Source organism: Ovis canadensis, chromosome 4, assembly GCF_042477335.2.
Source record: "Ovis canadensis isolate MfBH-ARS-UI-01 breed Bighorn chromosome 4, ARS-UI_OviCan_v2, whole genome shotgun sequence".
NCBI classification, from domain to species: Eukaryota; Metazoa; Chordata; class Mammalia; order Artiodactyla; family Bovidae; genus Ovis; species Ovis canadensis.
The window spans coordinates 103125987-103150825 of record NC_091248.1 but is presented as its reverse complement, the minus strand read 5'-3'; the positions used below and the strand labels follow the sequence as shown (position 1 = coordinate 103150825).

The 24839-nt window shown below is 38.6% G+C and overlaps 1 protein-coding gene and 1 long non-coding RNA gene across 2 annotated transcripts; one reads left to right on the top strand and one right to left on the bottom strand.

Moving 5' to 3' along the window:
• Positions 1–948: 948 nt before the first annotated feature.
• On the bottom strand, positions 949–12038 carry LOC138439472 (hyaluronidase PH-20-like). Its single transcript, XM_069588297.1, has 3 exons — positions 11088–12038; positions 10531–10620; positions 949–5141 (listed from the first exon to the last, which is right to left on the bottom strand). Exons 1-3 carry the CDS (start codon positions 12036–12038, stop codon positions 4527–4529), a joined length of 1656 nt encoding a protein of 551 aa, XP_069444398.1. The 3' UTR covers positions 949–4526.
• Positions 12039–14865: 2827 nt separating this feature from the next.
• Positions 14866–22488, top strand: LOC138439471 (uncharacterized). Its single transcript, XR_011256737.1, has 3 exons — positions 14866–16676; positions 17726–17958; positions 20186–22488. It is a non-coding gene; the product is annotated as an uncharacterized lncRNA (long non-coding RNA).
• Positions 22489–24839: the final 2351 nt, after the last annotated feature.

Genomic DNA, 24839 nt, shown 5'->3' with positions numbered 1-24839 from the left:
CTGCAGAGAGGAGGTAGGACTCTGGATTGGTTAGTTTTTCATATCAAATAACGTGTTTGTTGCTACCTCTCAAGACTGACTAGTTTTGGAAGAGGCAGTCCCTTCCCTGCAAGAAAGGTGTTTTAAGATGTCAGAACATCCAAGTATGCAGAAAATGAAAAATACAATTAATCTGTTTTTATTAAACAGGAATTCAGGAGGGAGATTATTTTCAGCATGTGCCCAAAGAAAGAGGAGAGTGGTGAGGAGCATTTCCAAAGTCGAAAAACTATTTTTAAATGAAGTAAAAAATAATTTTAAATGAAATGTTTCAAAATAAATACCTTTCTAGCAAAGAAAAAAATGCATTCATCACATGGTAGCTAAACAACTAAATTAGAAACGTATCAAATTGGCTCTCAATCCATAGTAATTATGTTCAGTAATCATTGCAACAGTTTTTCAACTTTTTATTGAGCACCTATTCTGTGCCAGGAACTGTGCTGTGTCATAGAATCTCAGCACTTGGTTGTACCTTCACTAAGCTTATCTGGGAGTAGGGTGGAGAGAATACAGGTCAGAAATCCCTAGAGCAGTGCAGTGCGAAGATACATGGCAAGAAAATGCCCTCACCATCCTCAAACATCTAGTCACACAACAATAATATGTGCCTAACTGTCCTCCTCCTCAGTGGCCGGTTATGCACCTTCTAATGTGAAAAGTGAAAGTGAAAGTCGCTCAGTCGTGTCAGACTCTTTGCGAGCTCATGGAATTCTCCAGGCTAAGGATACTGGAGTGGGTAGCCTTTCTCTTTAAAGATCAATAAATTTGCCAGCAGCCAATTTATTTTTAAAAATTGAAAAATTTCTTTTATTGCCTCTACGTTACCAAATAAAGCTCAGAATTTTGAAAATACTTCTTGTTTCGTGGCCTTCTACTCTTCCTTTTATCATATCTACTCCTGTGGCCTATCATTTTCCTGCTAGTCATTTTTGTGTTAGTATAATCCAACAACTAATTTTCCTAAATGAGTATATTTATCCAAAGTTCACTCTTAGAGGTTTTTAACACTATATCTCATTACTACTTAATTAGTGAATGTCTGTTTACTTCCCACAATATTGAATTATATCTGTGCAGTAAATCCAGAGATCTACTATATATTATTCTCCTTTCAAATTCACTTGCAGAAATAAAAGCATATATTCTCTGTACTAACTTTGGGACCGAGCCCTCTGCTGGAAAGGAGATAGGTTTTGTATGATAGTTGAAAGTTCAGAGATGCCGTCTACACCTAACAAATTAATTCCCTATCTTTTGAAATGAAATTACACAATTCCTTTGTACTCTGTTAATTAGATGGATCTGTGTTCTCATAGCACATCTTTTATACTTCACAATTATGCCGCATTCTATGGACAAGTTCTGTTTCTACACCTAGCATCTCTATCATTGCGCAAGTTCATGAAGAGCAGGGGTACTCTTCTACTATTCTCTTTGTATCTCAGATACAAGGATGATTCCTGCAAAAATCCTGGATCTAAATGGAAATGCAACTTTGCCTCTATGAACCTAACTATATACAACATTGTATATTATATAGAATATTCCTGCCAAGTCTCTCTCTCTGTTTAATGGCCTCTTTTCTCATGGGGTTCATGGCTAAGTCTGCCATGATGGAAGTTTACTGTTTTGACATTCCCCCAACAATAGTAATATAAGCATCTTCCATACTCATTGAGAATATTCATCCCTCCCACAGACATTTACTGTGTTATTTCTAGGGCCAAATGCTTTTCATGTGCTATTCAGTAATCTCAAGAAACCCTAAAAGGTATAATTATTGCTGTTAAAACCTAGAGAGCATATTTAAAAGCAGAGACATCACTTTGCCAACAAAGGTCTGTGTAGTTAAAACTATGGTTTTTCCAGTAGTAGTGTACAGATGTGAGAGTTGGGACCATAAAGAAGGCTAAGCACCGAAGAATTGATGCTTTCGAACTGTGTTATTGGAGAAGACTCTTGAGAATCTCTTGGACAGCAAAGAGATCAAACCAGTCAATCCTAAAGGAAATCGATCCTGAATATTCATTGGGAGGACTGATGATGAAGCTGAAGCTTCACTATTTCAGCCACTTGATGCGAAGGACCAACTCATTAGAAAAGACCCTGATGCTTGCAAAAATTAAAGACAGGAGGAGAAGGGGACAACAGAGGATGAGATGGTTGGATGGCATCACTGACTCAATGAACATGAGTTTGAGCAAACTTAGGAGTGAGTGAAGGACAGAGAAGCCTGACATGCTGCAGTCCATGGGGTCTCAAAGAGCTGGACATGACTGAGCAACTGAACAACAACAAAATATAGTAGGAACTGATCCAAGTTAACATCAGGTTCATATAGCTAATCAGTGTTGAAAGTTTTTTGCCCCTGTAACTGTCCATCTCCAAAATTCATACCTTTTTCAACTCATCTTGCTGTCTCCATTCTATTACCTGACAACCATTTATGTATTCTAAGGAACCTAGTCCATATATAGCATCCTTTCCAGAGCATTATCAAATTGTCTCTTTTTGTGGCTTACTTGTGAAAACATGGCTTTCACAGTAGAATCGTAATTGGAGCAAAAACTGAAGGACAGAACTAAGGAAAAGGGCAGCATCAGTTCAAGAGGATTCAAGTGACCATGACAACTCCCACACTTAAAATTCTTTAGTGGGTCCCCATTGGCTTTGATATGTTCAACAAATATTCAGTGGGCATCTGCGAAGCCCTGGAGAAGGAAATGGCAACCCACTCCAATATTCTTGCCTGGGAAATCCCACAGACAGAGGAGCCTGGTGGGCTACAGTCAGTGAGGTCACAAAAAAGAGTCCAACATGACTTAGCAATGAAACAATGATGACTAAGTTTCAGATGCTATTCATTACACTGTGGATTAGAGCAGCAAGATATTTCCCTTATAGGAAGGTGATGGGAAGTAAAAATGGAGGAATATGTCATGCTGTGATATATGTGCATGGAGAAAAAATGAGGTAGGTCAAGAAGTTTGGGAGCATCTTCCTTATAAAGTCTGTACATCTTAGTATATTTACAGCAGCCCTCACCAGGTGGCTACCATCTACCTCTACTGAATACCACTGTAATCACCATATTCAGTATTCTGTTCTACTGAAATTTCCATTTTTCTCATGTCTTCACATGAGCTAACTGCCGTTCAACCTACGCGAAGGACACATCATCTCTTTCGTGATGTCTCTGAAATCCTGCTCTGACACCCTCAGATTCTTGTTTGTATGCCAGAGCATACTGAACTATATCATAGCACTTCCCACACTTTGTGTTGTAATTTTCCACTTTCAATGTCTATCTTCAAATATATGGCAAGAAGCATACTATTTCACCTTAAATCTGGGACTCTTAATATTATGCCTGGCAGAGAATAAATACTCAATAAATGCTCTATGAAAGATGGGGGTGCTTAAATGAAATAAGACATTTTAATAAGATATACAAGATTGTCAAATTTGACAATCAAAGATGAAAAAATTAGAATAATTTATATAAGATTCTAAAGACATATTAAACCATGTACAAAAGTTGACAGGGTAATCACTTTTTAAAGATTATCTTTTTATAAAGCAGAACTTGAACACATTATCAAGGTAAAATAAAAAACATTCCATGTTTCAGACAGACTAGTACATTTAGGATATTACATTTTAAAAGATAAGATATTGGAATGAATATTTTCTTGACACTTTTATTACATATTACAAACTACTTGTAAAGACATTTATTTGCAGTAAATTGGTATTATTCACATCTTTACTTTTCTCAGAAGAAAATTAGGCCTCTAAGTATTCTAGGCCTTATAATCAGTCTTTGGTAGAATCAAGAATATAACAGGTACCTCTTAGTATATATACATTCACACCATGTGAAATATTTGCAATACACTCATTGCAATTGGGCTTCCCAGGTGGCTCAGCTGGTAAAGAATCCACCTGCAAAGCAGGAGACCTGGGGTCAATCCCTGGATTGGGAAGATCCCCTGGAGAAGGGAAGGGCTACCCACTCCAGTATTCTGGCCTGGAGAATTCCAGGGACTGTATAGTTATGTAGGGTCGCAGAATCAGACACAACTGAGCAACTTTCACATGGCAATTAGAAAATACAAAATTGGATATCTTACAAAGCATATTCTATCTTTATCAAGTGTCTGCTTTGAGTTTCAAAAGCGAAATGTGCTATCAGTGGATTTATTAACACTGCCCCAACTATGAGTTTGAAACTTAAAGGCACTGGTCACAGTTCTTTATCAATTAATAATTAACTTCAATTTGATCATGAAAAACAATCTTTGCTCAAAAAATTAAAATACTCTCTTGGCCATGAGTTTTGATTCACATTTCAAATGTAAAAGTTTCTATAGGTATCATTACTTGCCTAAAATCATCTGGCTAAATATTAAATATAAAAATGTACAAAATATAAAAGCACAAAGCATGTAGACAGGAAACTTAATAAGCACTGAATTTATATTTTAATAGGTTGTTTGATTTTTAATATTTTGAATACTTGACTGACTGGAAGTGTTCTTCCATTTAACACCTTGACACCCCATTTGGGTGACGTTGGAGATGGCTTCCAAACACCTGACTTTGAGGCACTCAGGGGACTGTTTCTCAGGAGTACATGGAGATACTGTGGCAGCTGTAGTGGAGGGTGAGATACTGCTGACGGTGGTAGTAGATGCCTCATTCTGGCTAGAGGAATGATCACTGGGTTGTAACTTCACAGGGCCCTCTATACAAATGTCTTCTGCCATACATACATTAACACTATGAACATTTTTTATATCAACTCTCTTCTTACAGTTGATGTTGGCATAACAACTGCAATAAAATTTATCAGAAAACGTTTGCAGGTCTTCAAGTGTGACTTTCCCAGGTACTGTGTATTTTCCACCTTTCCCAGTTTGAATAGCAAAATTCATTGGGTTCAGGTGAAGATAGTCGCTTGAATTCCATTGTTTCCTTGTACACACTCCTTCATCGTGGCAAAGCACTTGGCTGCACATTTTGGCTGCTAGGGTGACGTTGATTATGTAAGGATTCAGTGTAGTGTTCAAGTAATTGCCTAGGTTCATGCAAGATTGCTGTAAAATTATAAGATCAGATTATTAAGATCTAAGTAAGTTAGTTAATATATGAATTAATTCACCACATAAGGCAATTTTAAAGGAAGTACCAAAAAACCAGTAAGAGGTAGGAAATATTTCATCTTTTTTGCTTTATCAAGACCATTCCAGCTATTTTTTTGTGTGACATTTCTAAGTTTCACATGCCATTTCATGTCACTAAATCATTGACCAATAGAGGTTTAATATACCCTGGCCACAGTCTCCTCAATAATTCCTACACTAACGGATGGCAGGGGTGGAACGGTACAGTGGAGTGGGGGTGGAGGGATTAGAGCATGGAGTCTGGAGTCCGTCTGCCCAGATTGGAGTTACAGTTCCATCACTGGCTATGTGACCTTGGGAATCCCTTAAGCTTTCTAAGTCTTGGTTTCCTTTCTGGGTGACCTTGGGAAAATTAATTAATTAACCTGACCATGCTTCAGCTTCATCACCTAAAGATAATTATAGAACCTACCTCATAGGGTAGTTGTGAAGATAAAAAGATACAGTGTACATAAAAGGGCTAAGCACAGGGTCCAGCATATCATTTTTTACCTCAATGTATAGATAATATGAAGTGCAAATAAAGATAAGAAGTATCACATTTCTCAGATACTTTTAAGCCCTGGAAAGAGTGGTTTCTGAATTGCTAGCTCACCAGCTATCCCATCTTAGCACCTGATAGTGTATGTATGCTGGTGCTGCCTTCTCCCTTCATCCCACTCTCTCCCTCCCCCACTGCGTGCACAAGTCCGTTCTCTACATCTGCATCTCCATTCCCTCCCTGCAGATAGGTTCATCAATACCATTTTAGATTCCATACATATGTGTTAATACACTATATTTCTTTTTTCTTTTTGCCTTTCTTCAGTCTGTATAACAGGCTCCACGTTCATCCACCTCACTAGAAGTGGTAAGAAGTTGCTGTGTAGGTCAAGGAGCCCGATCTGGCGCTCTGTGATACCTGGAGGGATGGGATGTGGGGAGGGGAAGAAAGCTGAGAGAAGGGATCTATATATAATTATGGCTGATTTGCACTGTCATATGACAGAAACCAACACAACCTTGTAAAATAAAAATTTAAATATTTAAGTTAAAAAAAGGAAGAAAATCGCTAGCTCAAAACACCTAAACAGATTCAACCGACTGTATATTAAATGTTATTATAATTCAAGTATGGTTGAACTATGACAGCTGTTTTGCAGATATACTTATTTGGCAGAGTATGAGTGATGAGTCACTAAAATGATTCATCTTGAAATGAATAGAAAATGGATACTTCTTAAAAATAGGAATCCATCATTTTCAAAATACAGAAGGTAGTTGCTTTCTTTCATGATCAACAGTTCCATTGAGTGAGTTGGCTGTGCTCATCTTTCATTAAGATCAAAGGAAGTGTTTGTGGCAGGTTGGCAGGCAAGTTGAGGAACCTTGGCAGCTTCTACTTGAATCTATTTCTTGTTACCTTCTTGAGATGATGCCATCAATGGTAGGCAGAATAAGATCCTTCCAAGGATGTTCATACTCCAGTCCCTGGGAACCTGTGACTGTGTTACTTTACATGGTAAAAGGGACCCTCTAGATACGATTAAGGCTGTGGATCTTGAGATCGGGAAAGTCTAAGACCAAACTACCCTGAATGTACCCGATCTCATGTGATCTTGGAAGCTAAGGAGGGTCGGGCCTGGTTAGTACTTGGATGGGAGGAGATGGGGAGAATATCCTGAACCATCTGATGGACTCAATCTAACCACGAGTCCTTAAAAATGTAGAAACTTTTTCTATTTGGATTTTAAAAATGAGCTGGAAGAAAGAGACAACTACAAAGGTGAGGGAGACTAAACCAGCATTGCTGGCTTTGAATGTAGAGGAAAAGGCCAAAAGCTAAAGAATATGGTGACCTCATGAGAAACGAAATCACCCTAACCATAGCCAGACAGGAAATAGAGATCTTGATGCTACAAACACAAGAAAGTGAATTCTGCCAACAACCCAAATGAGCAAATGAGGCTCTTTCCATAGAAACGAATGCAGTCCTGCTGACATCTTGATTTTAGTGCATTAAGGTCCATGTTGGACTTATGAACTACTGAATTGTAAGATAATTTTCTGCTGTTTAAACCACTGTTTGTTGCAGTTTTTATGGCAGCAATAGAAAACCTCTTCTTAACCCTCTAATAGCTTTACATGGCGTTTAGAATACAATTCAACTTGTATACAGCCTGCTGAGGTGTAACCTCTCCCATCTCTTGTACCCTCACCCACTTGGCCTTAGACATACTAGTTGTTTCACAAGCATGGCAGGTTCATTTCAAGCTGCACTTACTGTTTCCTCTGCCCAGAGTGCTCTTCCGTCTCACTTTTAACATTGCTTGTCCATCTTGTCATTCAGATTGCAGGTTTCATTAGACCAGACCCTTCTTAGACACCTTTCCTGTTCACTTTCTTAAATCTTTCTATTTAAATTTTCTGCATAGAACTTACCACATAAAATAATTTTATTGTTTTGTGTTGCCTTTATTGGGCTTACCTGGTAGCACAGTGGTAAAGAATCTGCCTGCCAGTGCAGGAGACGTGGGTTCAATCCCTGGGTAGAGAAGATCCCCTGGAGTAGAATATGGCAGCCCACTCCAGTATTCTTGCCTGGGAAATCCCATGGACAGAGGATCCTGTGGCCTACAGTCCATGGGGTTTCAAAAGAGTCAGACACAACTTAGCAACTAAACAAGAACAATTGTTTTTATCCCTCCAACTGTATGAGCTTCATGAAGGCAGGGACTTTGTCAGTATTCTTCAACACAGTATCACCAGTGCCAAGGGTATATGAGAATTTATACCAAGATCAAAAGACATTGATCTGGGCTGCCCAGGTGGCACTAGTGGTAAAGAACCTATGTGCAAATGCAAGGGACATAAGAGACAAGGGTTCAGTCCCTGGATCGGAAAGATCCCCTGGAGAAGGAGATGGCAACCCACTCCAGTATTCTTGCCTAGAAAATCGCATGGACAGTGGAGCCTGATGGACTACAGTCCATAGGGTCGCAAAGAGTTGAACACCACTGAAGCGACTTAGCACAGATGACATTAGAGTTGTCTTCAGAGACAAGAACTAGGCAGGAAGAGGAGTGAAAGGATGAGAATGTTTGAGAGTCAGTAGCCTACAAAAGATGCAGTCTTTGTAGGCTTAAAGTCTTTCTCTAAGACATAAAGTCTAGTTTATAGCATTTGTCAAAATCCATGCTGTAAATCCTCCTACCATGGCCAATTTTAAGCTACCAACATGACATCATCATTACATAGGACAGTATCATGGTAGGACGAAACACACCATTGCATAATACCATTTCCACTTATACAGATATGATAGATATAAATAAGAAGTATGGATAATAGGAAAATGAAGTAAATAACTGATACATTTTTAGTATTTATTTTGTTTTTAGCATACTTAACATAGTTTTGTTTTTGCATACTTATTCTAAGTTTTTATAATTTAATTTTTAGCAAACAGTTCACAAAATTTCTGAATATTTAACAATGAGGTCTCAGGAACTAAAGCCAGTAGAAGCTGACTCTGCCTCACAGTTGGGTCTAGTAAGATGAAATGGAAGGAATGGTTTGCCTACATTTGATAACCATTGTTCTAAGTCAATTCCAGCCATTGCAAGTAAACTTGCAATTACCAGTTTTTTAAGTTGTCAGTGGATCAGAGAAAACATAAGCAATCCATGACAGTATTGATGACATAGGAGAAAGGCAAAGTAATGATAGAATTAGCATTCAGAATGATTGTAAATTGGGAAAGGTCTACAGAGAACAAGTTCAAATCAGTGTCATTAACTAGTTAGTCTTCATATTAAAGTTGAAGGACTGTCTCTATGTGAATAATACTGAAGGTGATTTGAGAGTCATGGTGGAAGAATGCGAATCTAAGATTGAAGTGCAATTTTTTTAAAAAAGTGTGGCAGTTAAATTCTATGCCATGTCATACTGCTAATGTCATCTTACTAATTGGAGAATGCCTGATTCATTCCTCCCCAGAGTAAGTGTGAAGTTCTCAATTTTTAAAAAAAATTATAAATGGGGAATTTATAAATGGTTCCATCAAAGAATTAATGGGATCCTTGAGGAAAGAGTTTATACATTTGAGAAAACAACTGATAAAAATTAGGAATACTCTTAGGAGAATTATAATTCTTAAATAATTTTCTGACATATAAAAGATTTTACAAAAGGGACATATCCCATTCTCTGAACTTATAGTCTATATTATTTCTCTTTACTGGTGATCAAACCAGAGATAATAGAATCTACCAAATAGGTATGAGGGCTCAGATAATCTTGAAAAGAATTTCAAAAAGCTAAATACCTTTATAAATGAAGAAGAAATATGGCTAGTGTATCTGATGGACAAGATAGAAAAGATCTCGTTTGGTCTTAGAGTGTAAATTCTGTTCTTTCTAAGTCCTAGGATGAAACCTCTGGACCAAGAGCTTCATTAGACGCACTCCATGACACCTAGGTTACTAGTATTTCCACATCGATCGAAGAAGGAAAGTTCAGCTCCAACTCAGCAGTGTCCATGTGACAGCTCTATTCATGCTTTGAGTCAAGAATACTGAACAGGTGAAGGATAAAGACCTGATACAGAGAAGGAAAGAAAGAAAAGAGAAGGAGAGAAAAGGAGGAGGTCATGATAGAATGGTTTAAGGCTTTTTGAAGTAAAGAAAATGCATTAGGAAAAAAGGAATACAGTTCATAGTATGTAGAGCTAAATAAACCTTCCTTCCTAATAAAACAAGTTTTGCTTAAAATAGACACTATTAAATACAACCTGTGGAAAATAAAGTGTTCCTTTTCCTCTCCCTTAGGGAAGCTTTGAACAATCTAAAACATTTTCAAAAACTAACTGCCAACTGCCCACATCTCTCCATCCCAGTTGCTGACCCCCCACAGTAAACTGTCATTAACTTAGTAAATAAATGAGTGCTTAATAAAACAGTAATCGGGTGAATGAAAGAATGAGTGAATGAATATTGACTAGTTGAGCTCTTCTTTTGAGAAGCAACACGGCAGAATAGAGTAAAAAAAAAAAAACACCAAGACTATAGTCCTATTTTTGCTACTTCTCAGCATAGCACAGAGAATTTCAATTAATCGCAACAAATTTCTGTTTCCTCACTGGAAAACTGCCTTACAACACAACCATACAATTGATAGTTTGATTTAACCACTATTAATTGAGCACCAACTACTTTGTGCCAAAGATCATGTTTATTACTCAATCCCACAACAATTCTCATGAACATTCAAAGTAGAAATATTTTCATCTGTTTCCACATCTATTTTCATCATTTCAACTTACCATAGTTAGGCTTAGATTGAGACTGCCCCACATTATAATCCCAGAGGCACCTAGAGCAACGATCTCACCAACCGAATTCACAAGGTCACCCTGGCAAAGGTGATAGGGAGAGTTAACAGGGAGGAATACAATGAAGTGTTATACATAGGACAGTAACACCAAAGCCAAGAATGCTGACCCAAGAATAATTATGTAAGTATTTCTCCACTATTCATTTCTATCTTTTATGCCACCACTGTCCTACTATAACAAAAACATGAATTTTCTGCTACTATTTTAATTACTTTTATTGGCAAGAGAGTAGGCCCATAAAAGGAGCTGAATTAATAGTCTATACTACCCAATTGTCTATGGTTGCTAAGATATTGTATGATTACATTAAAAATGAAATATATTATTATTTTACGTTCATATAAGGATGAAGAACTACCTGAGTGCATATTCCTAAAGATTATTAAAAGCTAAGTTTTACTCCTTTCAAAAATGATGTTCCATTCCACTAAACACCATTTGTGGACAATATTCCATAGCCTTCTTACCTTGCTTTATTTACTTACCTGAGAAAGGTATGTTGAAGACCCATCAGTAAAAACTGGACGGTGATATACAAAAACCGGAAGTGGACTTTCAACACTCGCTATTTTAGACAACCGAATGGCTTCCTGGACACGATTACGAACATAGAAGGCAGCTTTTGGAGTAGATTTTAACTTGATATTCAAATAAACAGAAGGGAAAAGGGCAGTGCTTTCCTTCCACAACCAGTCGAGATCATCATTTCTCCTTTTTTCTAAATCAGAGCAATTTCCATTGTAAGTAGGCTGGTTATAATTATGATTGTAACAATCAGGAAAAAGATAATAACCCCATAAGTGATTTGGCCGAAGTAATTTTCCCAGTTTTAAAGTCTCTTGCATGAAACTCTTTCCTGCTGTCTCAAAATCCACTTTTGCAATCTTGGAAGCCTCTGGGAAACTGAGTTGTGGATTTTTTTGCAGAACCAACTCAACAGACTCATCCCTGTAAACATCTTTAGGTTTCCAGTTTCTTGCCCAGGTAGGCCTCCAGTTTTCCCAGTCAATGACCGCCAAGCCCACGCTGTCATTTGGTATGTAATACGCAATGTCTTTTTTGGCTTTTTCCAAATGATTTTTTAAGTTTCCCAACTGGGGAATTCCTCCATATACGGTGTTGCCTGTTTTTTCATCTATATGAGGATAGTAGCCAAGTCTATCAGCATAAAATAATGTAATAAATTGTCCCGTAGCACTTTTTTGGGGGCTTCCTTTTACAGAGAAGAGTCTCAGATCTGGAGGTAGTTTAAAGATTTTAACACAACGTTCAGCTGGGGCATTCCAGGCCCAGAGGAAAGAAGTGTTTGAAATAAGAGGGGGTGCTCTGAAGTCCAGAGCCAACCAACATGGAAGCAGAAGGAAGGCGAGCGCCGCCTGGGGTGTTCCACTGGCCCCAACAAAGCTCCTAAAGGAGATATGGCGGCGCCTTAGCATTCTCTTCACAAAGAGCGATGACTATGAAAAGCACTTTTTTCTCCTACACACTTTGGTTTACCTAATATTTGATGCAAGATAGGAACACAAAATGAAGCTACTTTGATGGATAAAAATGAATAATGATGATTTACATTTAAATACTCTTCTTCCTTCGTATTTAGGAATGTTTTGCAAGTTGCTTCATCTGTAACTGGAAAAAAAAAAAAAGTGTAGAATGCGTCATTATATTACATTTCCATGTCAGAGATTGTAAGCTTCACAGTCAAGTTATTGACTTTAAGTGCAGGGAGTTTAATTCAGTGTTTGAAGATGAAGGACTCCTGTGCTTGAATTAATAAAATTATTTTCTCTTTATGTGTGATACAGATTGTATAGTGACTAATACTTGTCTCATGTTTCCAAATCACTGTTGAACCTACAAAGAAATGAAGGTGGCTATTTTATCTTGTGCCTTCCTAGCTGTGCAGAATGCTGTACCAAACAATGCCTTAGCAACAAACTGTTAAATAAAAATAAATTCCAAGTTGAACCTCTCATTTTTTTATTTCTTGAAAGAACATTTTTTAGTGTTCTACCAAAAAGTGGGAAAAAACCTCTCATGGAATGGTGAGATCTTACCATTATTTTTTTTTTCCATTTCTTAAGGAGGGCAGGTAGAGGAGGAGGTAAAAGTCACTTCTGCCAGAGGAAATAAGTCAAAAGTTTGCTCGAAACTATTGAATCAAATAAAATCGCCTTTTGAGGGGTACGTTGAAGTGCTATTTTACCAGTGCTCCATACTATATCAAAGTAATGTACATTTGTGTTTAAAGTTAATAAAATATTTTATGACTTTATATCTTCCAGTAAAAGGATTGGTTCTGGCCTACCTCATGAAAAGGAATATATGAACTTTGGCCTCATGTGAAGAGTTGACTCATTGCAAAAGACTCTGATGCTGGGAGGGATTGGGGGCAGGAGGAGAAGGAGACAACAGAGGAGGAGATGGCTGGATGGAATCACCGACTCAATGGACGTGAGTTTGAGTGAACTCTGGGGTTGGTGATGGACAGGGAGGCCTGGCGTGCTGCAGTTCATGGGGTCGCAAAGAGTCGGACACGTCTGAGCAACTGAACTGAACTGAACTGATAGTTGAGATTGTATTATATCATTTTGATTGTCACAATGTGACGTGTTAGGGCACATTTTGTGGTACAATAAAACAGTCTGAGTCAAGGATAAGAAATTAAGCTATGTATTATTTGACATTTGGTATTTGTAAAAATCACCTGCAAGAAGACATATTTAAATGTTCTGTGATTCTAGGAGGAAACTAGAATGTTGAATTGGATTACTAGCATATTGCTATGTAACTGTATAAAGAGAATTTAACGTTTTTCCCGTGAACATGTGGTCTTACAATAGATATCCAATTATTCCCATTGCTGAAAAGCAATTACTCTAAAGAGACCACCGCAGACAGAATAAAATAAAATCTTCAGAATCATTACAGTCTCATGCTTTGAAGAAAATGGATTTTCCCTGCTAATGTTTAAAACATGTAAAAGAACTAAAAATGTTCACAGTTTAAGCCCTTATAAACTTTCTTACTTAGGACCTAGAAAATGTTCACCTAAAGTAGCGTTGGAGGAAACACTTACTCCTTTAAACTACCAATACAAACGCCTGAATGGCAGCTAGTGAGACAACTACATGGAATAAAGAAAGGATTAGGTTAAACTTGTTGAAATAATGTTCATACCTAGTTTCCACATGGTCATTTTATATAAGAAAAGCTTGGGGAAGAATGAACGTAATGGGAAGATCTCTACTCATAGAAATTGTCAAAAAAGAATGGACACTTCCATCCTTAATTGTGAATTTAAATTTTAAAAAGTAACAAAGCTGTGACATTTAAAGGATAGTTACTCTAATGGTTTGAACAGTGTGCCCCCCCGCAATTGCATTTCTACCTCAAACCTCATAAGAATATGACCTTATTTGGAAATAGTCTTTGCAAATATAAATAGTTAAAGATAAAAGATGATATCATCTTGGAATTAGGGGAGGCCCTACATTCAGTGACTGGTACCCCTATAAGAAGAGTAAAGGACATGTGACTATGAAGACAGAGGCTGAAGTAACACAGCTACAAGCCAAGGAACGCCAAGGATGCCCTGAGCCAACAGAAGCTAGGTAAAGACAAGGAAAGACTCTTTTCCGGCGTCTTGAAAGGGAACACAACCCTGCTGACACCCTGATTTAGAACTTCTGGCCTTCAGAACTAACTCATAAATTTCTGTAGTTTTAACCCACTAAGTTAATTGCAGTTTGTTTCAGCAACCCTAGAAAACTCATTCTAATCACTAGAGGTAAAAAGGATTGTAGTTTCTACAAGTTTCTTTTCTCAAACCAGTTTCATCTTCAAGATTAAAGATTAGCATGTTTATATGCATCATAATGTAACTCTTTTACTCAAACTGACCTAATTTTAACAAACCAGTGACAGAGCCAGAACCAGAAACTGCATTTCTGTGGAATAAAACCTTCTTGAAGTCTTCAGAGTTTTTAAGTAAAACTCCATCCTTTGGGCCACCAGATGATTGTCAACCTAACCTCAAATGTCACTGTTTCATACACAGCAAGATGTTTGGTGTCTGTGTGAGCCAAGGCAATGACCAGAGGCAAAAGCCCGTGAGGCCAGGAAGACTCACTTGAGCTTAAAACTGATTGCAGGTTTGAGTTTCAGTGAGAATAGCTCTGTGTGTGTGTGTGTGTGTGTGCAAGCGCACGCGTGCGTGCATGCGTGTGTGTGTGTGTGTGTGTGTGTGTCTGCTCAGTTACGTCAGACTCTGTGGCCCACCAGACTCCTCCATCCATGGAATTCTCCAGGCGAGAATACTGGAGTGGGTAGCCATTCCCTTCTCCGGGCAATCTTCCCAACCCAGGGATTGGACGCACGTCCCCTGAATTGCAGGTAGATTCTTTACTGTTGACCCACCAGGAAAGCCCGAGGAAGAGATCTACAGGAATTTAATTTTTCCAAGCAAATAGACAGATAGTTGGGAGACTACTGTGTTAATACATAGGTGAGAGAAAATAATGGAAACAGGAACATTTTTAGGTCTAAAATACAAAGGCAAGATTGAGAAATCGTAGATCAGAGGTTTCTGACTATAGTCGGAGAATTAAATGGATTACTTTTAGAGCAGAAACTTCGAGGTTCTCAAAATTCACTTCTGAGACCCAGTTAAAGGAACTAGCCTAAGTCCTTCCCTGGTGGCTCAGACGGCAAAGTGTCTGTTTACAATGCAGGAGACCTGGGTTCGATCCCTGGGTTGGGAAGATCCCCTGGAGAAGGAAATGGCAATCCACTCCAGTACTATTGCCTGGAAAATCCCATGGACAGAGGAGCCTGGTAGGCTACAGTCCATGGGGTCGCAAAGAGTCGGACACGACTGAGCGACTTCACTTCACTTCACTTCAGCCTAAGAGCTTTATAAGTAGCAAAGAGCATATTTGGACTGGCTGGTATCTTCATTGTCATAAGCAATTCTTGTTAATAAGAATAATTTATGATGTTTTATAAGTAATGTGGCCAGAAATAGATAATAGACTTGATTCAATAAGAGAAGGTAATGACATTTGTGTCTGCGTTCCATTGACTCCTTTCCCTTTTCCGTTTATCATTATCGTCACCGGTATTCTTTATTATTCGTTCCTTCTCCTACTTTGTCTCAGGTTTGTCAGTATCTCCCACAGATTAAATTTGCACAGACTGGAGACCCTCAAGGCTAAAGAAATTGCTAATTCTTAATCTGTGTATCCCGTGTAAGACAAGTTGCTTCAGTCATGTCCAGTTCTTTGTAATACTATGGACTGTAGCCCACCGGGCTCCTCTGTCCACAGGATTCTCCAGACAAGAATACTGGAGTGGGTTACCATTTTGTTCTCCAGGGGATCTTCCCAACCCAGGGAATCAAACATCTCTTATGTCTCCTGCATTGGCAGGCAGATTCTTCACCTCTAGCACCACCTGTGAAGCCCCTAGCAAGCACAATTAAATGCCAAACAACCTCCAAACCCAGAGCGTTAGTCTTAAAAACAGCACATTACGGAACTTTTCATTTTTTTTCACCAAAAGCCATACCTCATTTTCCCTATAAACTTATACAATTTAAAAAGACAACTTATTTTTGAAGCACCTATAAAAGTTTTCCTCTAAGAAGTCAGTAGGTTAGAAACTGTTTCAATCTATTATCTCTGCAGTGTTTAACCTACTGGGTGAGAAAAGGCAGATCTTTGCCCAGTCAGTTAAAGACTTAAATCTTTTGAGATGTTATTGTTTGATAGGGGGAAAGGGGCCTTTTTGTGTGTGCCTGTACATGTGTGTATATGTTTGAATATGTGTGTTTGAATCCTGGAAACTCAAGTGCCTTCTAAGAGGGTTAGCAATGATGGTAAATTAACATAAGAATGCTATGAATTTTTCTATTAGCATTTGAAATGAATTTAAGAATGCAATGATAGAACAAATTCTCATTTGCAGTAATTTTGATGTGTTTTGTTAAATAGTGACTAATTTCTGTAGTGTAATATAGATGAAGAATGGACTCAAGGCACCCATTTCAAGGAAGTACAGCATTCACTGCAAAGGTAATCTCTCCTTACAAAATTAGTAAAAAGAATTAGATTTCACATTTTCAAAATGTAAAGCTATACTTGATATTTGTTAGCTAAAGGAAAATATTAATTTTCTGAATTCTGCTCCTTAAAATGGGAAGGGAGAGGAGAAAAAGAAGAGCCAAGTAAATAACAAAGTTCCTCAAGAGGAGTTCTGAAACTCTTAACTTTATTTAATGGCTGTAGTGGAACACAGAGATGTGATCTATACATGCTCACTTTATGCAAAAAAAAGGTTTGTCCTATTGTGCCATGATAAAATCAGGGAGCAATATAGCTAAGAAGCTAGAAAACCACTGTATTGTTAAACATGAAAATTCTAAATATTGAAACTGCAAGCAAAGTTATATTGTTACTTTGTAAAAGATATAAATATTTCAGCTTTGGAAAATGCTTGGTAGGTCAATACCTAGGACAATGTTTAATTGAAAATAAGAAAGCAATTTCATCTTATTCTTAGACAAAAATCCATTTGGAAAGAATATGAATGTGCTTATAAGGACTTTCTGTGTCCAGAATACCTTTGCAAAATCCAGAGGCCTTGTAAAAGAAGTACATAATATACCTTTAACTGTAGGATTAGGTTATTGTCAACTTTCTAAGCCACTAGTTGATACACAGTAGATACACACAGGAATTAGTTATTAAAGGAGTGAATGACATACTTTGAATTTCAATAAGCTCAAAATCATGGCTTATGGTAACACTTTAAAATGAAGATGTTTAAACAAGAACCAAAATATATCATCCAGAAGCCACAGAACTATTAAATAAAAACCAGAACAAGACAGTAATTAAAGCAGTAAAAACAAATTTTGTGAAGACAAACTACTGCAATAGGGGAAAAGAGACCTCAGCATACAACTGTGCTCCATTTTTGAATACAGCAAGGACTCTGAGAATCTGTAACTGGGAAACAGGGGGCTGAGGGTGGTCAGTGGGTACAAAATTACTAAAGGAAACATCAGGGGTGAGGGGAGAGTCTGGCTAAAGTCACCTGACAGGATTCTTGCTGAATGCAGGCCAGGCGGTCAGAGGTCATGTGGAGAATGGTGGCAGATGAGGAAGCTGCTACACTTCCAGGGGATCAGAGAAGGATGGGGGATTCGTGGTAAACTGCCTTCAGAAGATTCCTGCTAGAATTGGACTCTACAGGGAAAGCTACAGAAGAAGCCCAGTGTTTGAGGCAATGACGGAAAGATACCTCAGTGAGCCTGACACATAGGGTCCAGTGGAGAATCTTTGTCAGCCCCCTGTATGTGGATGCACAGTGAGTTAACCAGTTAATGAAATAAATGACTTTCATGTACCTGGAATTTCAGTAAACTCAAAGTCATAGCTTGTGGTGACTCTTTAAAATGAAGATGTTCAAGTAGAATAAAAAGTGTGGCATCCATAAGCCAGAATTCAAACATTACTCAGAAAACAAGTATGTCTTCTACAGCCAAGCAGACTTCCTGACACACCCAGATATGACTGAAATGAAGTAATTGAACAGTAGAATAAAGCCATGAAGAGTCTCTCAATCCTAGAGGCTAAAGAAGTACAGCTTCCCTGGGGGTGCTCCTATCAGACCCCAGGCTGAGCTCCATGACGCCTAACTTGCAGTCATCCCACTCCATCACATAAATCTGGAACCAGGGCTGGTTCTTCTGTGGTTCCAGTGCCTCAGTTGCCTGGTACTGATGGACAAAAGGAGCTTAGCAGTTGGAGTTCAGGGCACACAGCCTGCCCCCAAAGATGCCAAAGCTGTATATTGATTATTTCTAATTAAAGTTACTTGGAAAGCAGTGCATATATGAACCCTTTGATCCTTCTTTGTCTCCCTGAATACAGGAGATAAATCTCCCCTCTGAAGGCTGCTAACAGAGACATCTTTTTCACCAGAGATAATTCTTTTCAGGGTTGAGAAGCCCATATACACAAACCCTATTCCTTCTCCAATAATTTACTACTCATGTCTAAACTTTCCTTAATTTTCTTATTAATTACGGCTCCAAACCTAAACTTCTTTGTCCTATCCAATGCTCACAAATTTATTCTTTACATAAAAGATATAAAAGCTGCCCATTTTTGATCACTAAGCATCATTTTATGATCTCTGGTGTACATGAAATTAATTTTTCTCCTGTTAATCTGTCTTGTGTCAATTTTATTACCTGTCAGTGTACAAAAACTCAAGAGGGGTAGCAAGGAATAGTTTCCCCTTCTGGACAATACCAGTCAAGTTCAAGTTCAGGAAGAATAATGAACACCTCCAATCTTACCAGTGCTTTGCACAATGAAATTCACAACAGTAAAATAGATATAACATGGGCTATGAGTTTGCACTTGGTCTCCTATTAGCCATAAGCATTGTTTCTCCTCCCTTGATGAGTCAGATGACTTTTGGGTTTTATTTCTCTGAATCATCAAAGTCCCAGTTACTAAATCTTCTACATATGGGATTATAGCAGAGGTCCAAATGGTCGCTATACTCTTAACATAAACAGAAAACATCTGTCGATTCATAAATTTCCTTTCTCCAAAGACAAGAGGGACCCAATGGCATTAAATATACATGAGTGCATTTACTAAGGGTGAAGATAAATACTGTTAAAGAAAAAGATGAGCTCAGCTTCAGAAGACAATACAACAGACAGATGTTTTCATCATATCTGTTTAAGATACCTGAAGCCTACAGAGATATTGGGTTTCTACATGGAGCACCCAGGATGCAGACTGAATTTTTTTCTCAGAATAGAGGACTGATTCAAAAATGTCAGAATTTTAAGTGATTTAACATTTATCACCCTAAAAAGCCACGCTCTTCAGTCTACCATAAGAATGCATAACCGTGCTTTGCTTTTGTGAAAGCAAAACCACGGCTGAAGTCTCAAGCACCTAGATGATTTCCCAGCAGGAATGTGTAACAGTCCAGTCTAGGCCAGCTTTTCGGCCAGCATGTAAACAAAAGTAAAACTCAAATTTTTCAGTGTACGTGAAAGTTCCTGTTCCTCTGAAGGAGAAGTTTGGGGAGTTACAGGTTCTCACAGACAGAATTAATTCTATATGGAAATTCTATATGTCTTATTCCAGTGAGATCCTGCTGTGCACCTCTCATGTTAATCTTTCTTAGATTTTAAAAATCTCTATTACAAGCCTAGGGATATAACTCTATATGAAGTTCCCACTGTGCAGACTTTCCAAATATCAACAGAGCTGACTACTGAAGTGTTAATCTCTGATTGCCACCAAGGCTATTTTAAGTGTACCAAAGTGGTCAGAAAAAAATGTACTTATTTCTTAGCACCAGCCACAATTTCTGTTCAAATTTGAAATGTCTGCCTCCCTGACAGACTATAAATTCACTATTATGTTCCAATTTCCAGTACTGTGCCTGTCATGTAGTAGGAGGTCCCTAAGTACTTAATTAAGTGGGTGAATAAATGAATCTATCTATCCGTTAATCCTTTTATCAAATTATTTTTTCCTTTGCCTAGGTTTCACTGCATCAGTTTTATTGTCCTACCATTCTCCCTGACTTCCCTGGTGGTTCAGTCAGTAAAGAATTAGCCTGCGATGAAGGAGACCTGGGTTCGATCCTTGGGTTGGGAAGATCCCCTGGAGGAAGGCATGGCAATCCACTCCAGTAATCTCCAAACTTGGGGAATCCTTGTGGACAGAGGAGCCTGGTGGGCTATAGGCCAGGGGAGTCACCTAGAGTCAGACATGACTGAGCAACCAAGCACAACACAGCACATTCTCCCAAAGGCAAGTTATCTATTGGGTAATATTCAGTTTATCTACAGCCACTATGGAAAACAGTATGGAGAGTCCTTACAAAAACTACCTGGGAAAGGAGTAGGTCAAGACTGTATATTGTCATCTTGCTTATTTAACTTTTATGCAGAGTACATCATGCAAAATGCCAGGCTGGATGAAGCACAAGCTGGAATCAAGATTGCTGGGAGAATATCAATAACCTCAGATATGCAGATGACACCACCCTTATGGCAGAAAGCGAGAGGAACTAATAGCCTCTTGATGAAAATGAAAGAGGAGAGTGAAAAAGCTGGCTTAAAACTCAACTTTCAGAAAACGAAGATCATGGCATCTGGTACTATCACTTCATGGGAAATAGATGGGGAAACAGTGGAAACAGTGACAGACTTTATTTTCTTGGGCTCCAAAATCACTGCAGATGGTGACTGCAGCTATGAAATTAAAAGACGCTTACTCCTTGGAAGAAAAACTATTGAGAAACCTAGACAGCGTATTAGGAAGCAGAGACATTATTTTGCAAACAAAAGTCTGTCTAGTCAAAGCTGTGGTTTTTCCAGTGGTCATGTATGGATATGAGAGTTGGGCCATAAGAAAGCTGAGTGCTAAAGAATTGATGCTTTTGAATTATGGTGTTGGAAAAGACTCTTGAGAGTCTCTTGGACTGCAAGGAGATCAAACCAGTCAGTCCTAAAGGAAATCAGTCCTGGGTGTTCATTGGAAGGACTGATGTTGAAGTTGAAGCTCCAGTACTTTGGCCACCTGATGTGAAGAGCTGACTCATTGGAAAAGAACCTGATACTGGGAAAGATTGAAGGCAGGAGGTGAAGGGGAAGGCAGAGGATGAGATGGTTGAATTGCATCACTGACAGATGGACATGAGTTGAGCCAGCTCCAGGAGTTGGTGATGGACTGCAGTCTGGCGTGCCACAGTTCATGGGGTCACAGAGAGTCAGACATGACTGAACTGAACTGAACTGATGACACAGAAATCCCACTACTTGGCATATAAGCTTGAGAAAACCATAATTGAAAAAGATATGTGTATCCCAATGTTCACAGCAGTACTGTTTACAATAGCTAGGGCATGGAAGCACTCTAGGTGTCCGTCAACAGATGAATGGATAAAGAAGATACATATATACAGTGAAATATTACTCAGCCTTACAAAGAATGAATTTGAGTCAGTTCTAATGAGGTGGATGAACCTAGAGTGTATTCCAAGTGAAGTAAGGAAATAGGAGAGCTCACTGAGTGCTTCCATAAGAGCACAGCTAATCTGTGCACTGAGATCGTCACTGGTCAAAATCTACTCACAGCATTTCAGAGCAGAAACTAAATCACCTAAGTAGTCTGTGCATTTTAGGCACAAATGCAGGGTAACTATGAACATGATTATCTAAGAAAGTGATGTTGAGTAGGCTTATCCCTAACATTTCCCCCCCAGATTGTAGGTCACAAACTAACAGTGGACCTCGGAATTGATTTAATTGGTTGGAATGAGCATTTAAAGAAAATAAGTGAAATAGACAATAATAGAGTGGAATACAATAAGACAGAATACAATGGGACAATAGGAAACACAGAAAGTAGTACACCCCCATACAGTAAGCATGAGTATGAATTTACAAACCTTTTCTATATATATTATACATGTGTGCACTGCATCACAGTATAAGATGTATTTTTTACTGTGGAATGGATCAAACCACTTTGATACTGGAAAGCTCTGACACACCTGGATACTGCATCCTCAGTGCAGCTGTTTTCTAATTATGTGGTCTTGGCTAAGTTATTAGGAGAAGGCGATGGCACCCCACTCCAGTACTCTTGCCTGGAAAATCCCATCGGCAACCGCAACAGAATTCTGAGCTGTCTCAGGGCTCCTTCGTGTCTGTAAATGAATAAACTACTGGACTAAGCAACTTAGTTTTCTATGTGAGGACCAGCAGGCCTGAAATCTGGCTTCTCAACTTGGGAGCAATGTGACTTTGCCCAGACTATTAAACTTCACTACACTTTAGTTTTTCTTGTCTTTAATTTTTTTTTCCAACTAAAAAAAATTTGGGTATTAATAGCAGCACTCTCGGGTCTGTTGTGAAATTTTCGTTAGGTAAAGTGCACTGAACACTTAACACAAAGCCCGTGAAGGGTTCAGAGCATGCTATCCCCAAATGTGCCACTTTCCCATATTATTGTGATTATTTTGAGCTGAAGGTGATACAGCAACAGCAAATACAGACAGTCTCTCTAACTTCCCCCTTTCTTCCTGAAGATTTCCCATGTGAAATGTGTACTCTGTACCAGGATGCAGGGAACATCTTATCACCAGAGGAAGGTAGTTGATGCCAAAATGGGTCTGCACAAACCTATGAAAATGACCCTTATCTTCCAGTGGTTTCCCTCAGATATTTCCTAGTCACAATTACTGCTCATCAAAGCTCTTTCTCTTTGTCTTGTCACTCCTTCGTAATTTATCATTCTCTATTGAAAAGATCTGTAAACTCTTGATTGTGACTTCTCCTTTGGGTCTCCCTTTTTGCTATGGAAGCTTCCATGTGCATATAAAAATATTCAATAAAGTTAATATGCTTTTCTCTTGTTCATCTGGTTTTTCGCCAGTTGAATTTGCAGGCCCCAGTTAAAGAACCTAAGAGGATAAAGTTCCTTTTCCACTATTACACCAGACACATAGTACATACCAAATACATGGAAACTGTTCCTGTTGTCCTTATTAATAAAATCATCTCATGTCTACACCCTCTTCTATATGAAAGGAAAGAAGAACATGAAAGAAATGGAAACCCAAAGACCATTTAATGCTTCACAGACCTGCTGATATTAAAACTTCCCTAGGAAACCACTGCCCCCTCCCCTCCAAGTTTTTAATGTAAATGTGTGACCCACAGGCAGTTGCCCTGGTGGAAATGAAATACTAGACACAGTCGTAGTACAGAGAAGCCAGATCTCATGGTGGCACTGTGCCTCAGTTTATCACTGCACCATGTGCCCTGAGAGGCAGCCTACATGAGGTCTCCATGGATTCTGAGGTCTCCGTGTGCTTTATCAGCACATCAGACTAACTCAAGCCTTAGTGTGTGTTGTGTGTTGCCTTAATATGTCTTCCTCTCTTTTTCCTTTGTTTGCCTCTTTGAAACTGGTGGGAAAGACTGGAATGTTTTTCTGACCTGTCAAATATGACTTCTTTTCAGTTTTTTAAATTGGATTATGGAACAAACAAGTGGCATATAAGTAAGTAATATTTTAAAACAAATAGTAGCAGAACAAATTAGTATAGATTCCATATCTTTTTACAATGTTAGTAAAGTAAGTAAAAAGTCCCTCAGTCGTGTCCGACTCTTTGTGACCCCGTGGACTGTAGCCTACCAGGCTCCTCCGCCTATGGGATTGTCCAGGCAAGGATACTGGAGTGGGTCAGTATGGCCAAACAGGCTTCTATTTCACAGAAAAGAAGGAAGAGTAGTTACCAAAAACCAAAGCAGCAATAGTTAACAGGAGTATTTCTCAGCATCAAACCTACTTTGGCTGTTAGCAGGTTTATTACATCTACACAATAGGAGTCATCATTAATAACCATTATTATTGCTGTTATGAAAATAAATAATATACCTAGCATATCACATATATATCAAAATATGTGACAGGTGCTATCAAAAAGAAAAACCAACTATGATGTCCACCTTCTAGTGGCATTACAAAGGTGCGTGAATAGTCCTTGTCATCTCTGCCCCTCTCCACTACTCCATAAAAAGCTGAGCACATTTACCCTGGTGGATGAGCACAGCAGTCAATTCTGTCTGTCTCCTCACCAAGAACAGAGATAAACAGGAGTCCCCTATGATTCCCACCGGAGACCAGAGAATTAGGAACACGGAGCTATTGTGACAGGCGACTAAGAATCTGGCCAGTTTATGACAGGATAGCAGTGTCCTTGAGGTTCACCAACTGGGAAAAGGCACAGGGAAGACAGAACTCTGAGAAGACGGGGATATAAGCCATAGAAATATCCAGAAATATTCATTAGGATGGTAGGCTGTTCCGCCTACCATTCTAAAGCAGGATTAGAATTTTTGAAGAGTTTGAACCTAGTTTGAGATTGGGGGATGGATCAACTGTGAGTTGAGGGATGGGGATAAGAGCTTCATAAGACCAACAGTTCTTGCAACAACAACAACAAAAAGCCAGAATAGATGGATAATAAGATAACTTCAAAGACTAAAAAGAAATTCCAAAGGCATGTGCTCACTAGTCAGCTTAATCATAAGACAGTGGGTCTCCCAAGGCTGCATCTGTTTAATACTTTAGCTCCTTAATGAATGTTTATAGTTTGGACAAAATTGTTTCTATTCATTT

Bases quoted from the DNA above. Each gene is read 5' to 3' on its own strand.
- LOC138439472 (XM_069588297.1), bottom strand. From the start codon at position 12,038: ATGCTAAGGCGCCGCCATATCTCCTTTAGGAGCTTTGTTGGGGCCAGT. The intron at 10,621-11,087 runs GTAAGTAAATAA...CACCTTTGCCAG, and splicing joins CTTCAACATACCTTTCTCAG to GGTGACCTTGTGAATTCGGT. The intron at 5,142-10,530 runs GTAAGTTGAAAT...ATAATTTTACAG, and splicing joins TCAATCTAAGCCTAACTATG to CAATCTTGCATGAACCTAGG.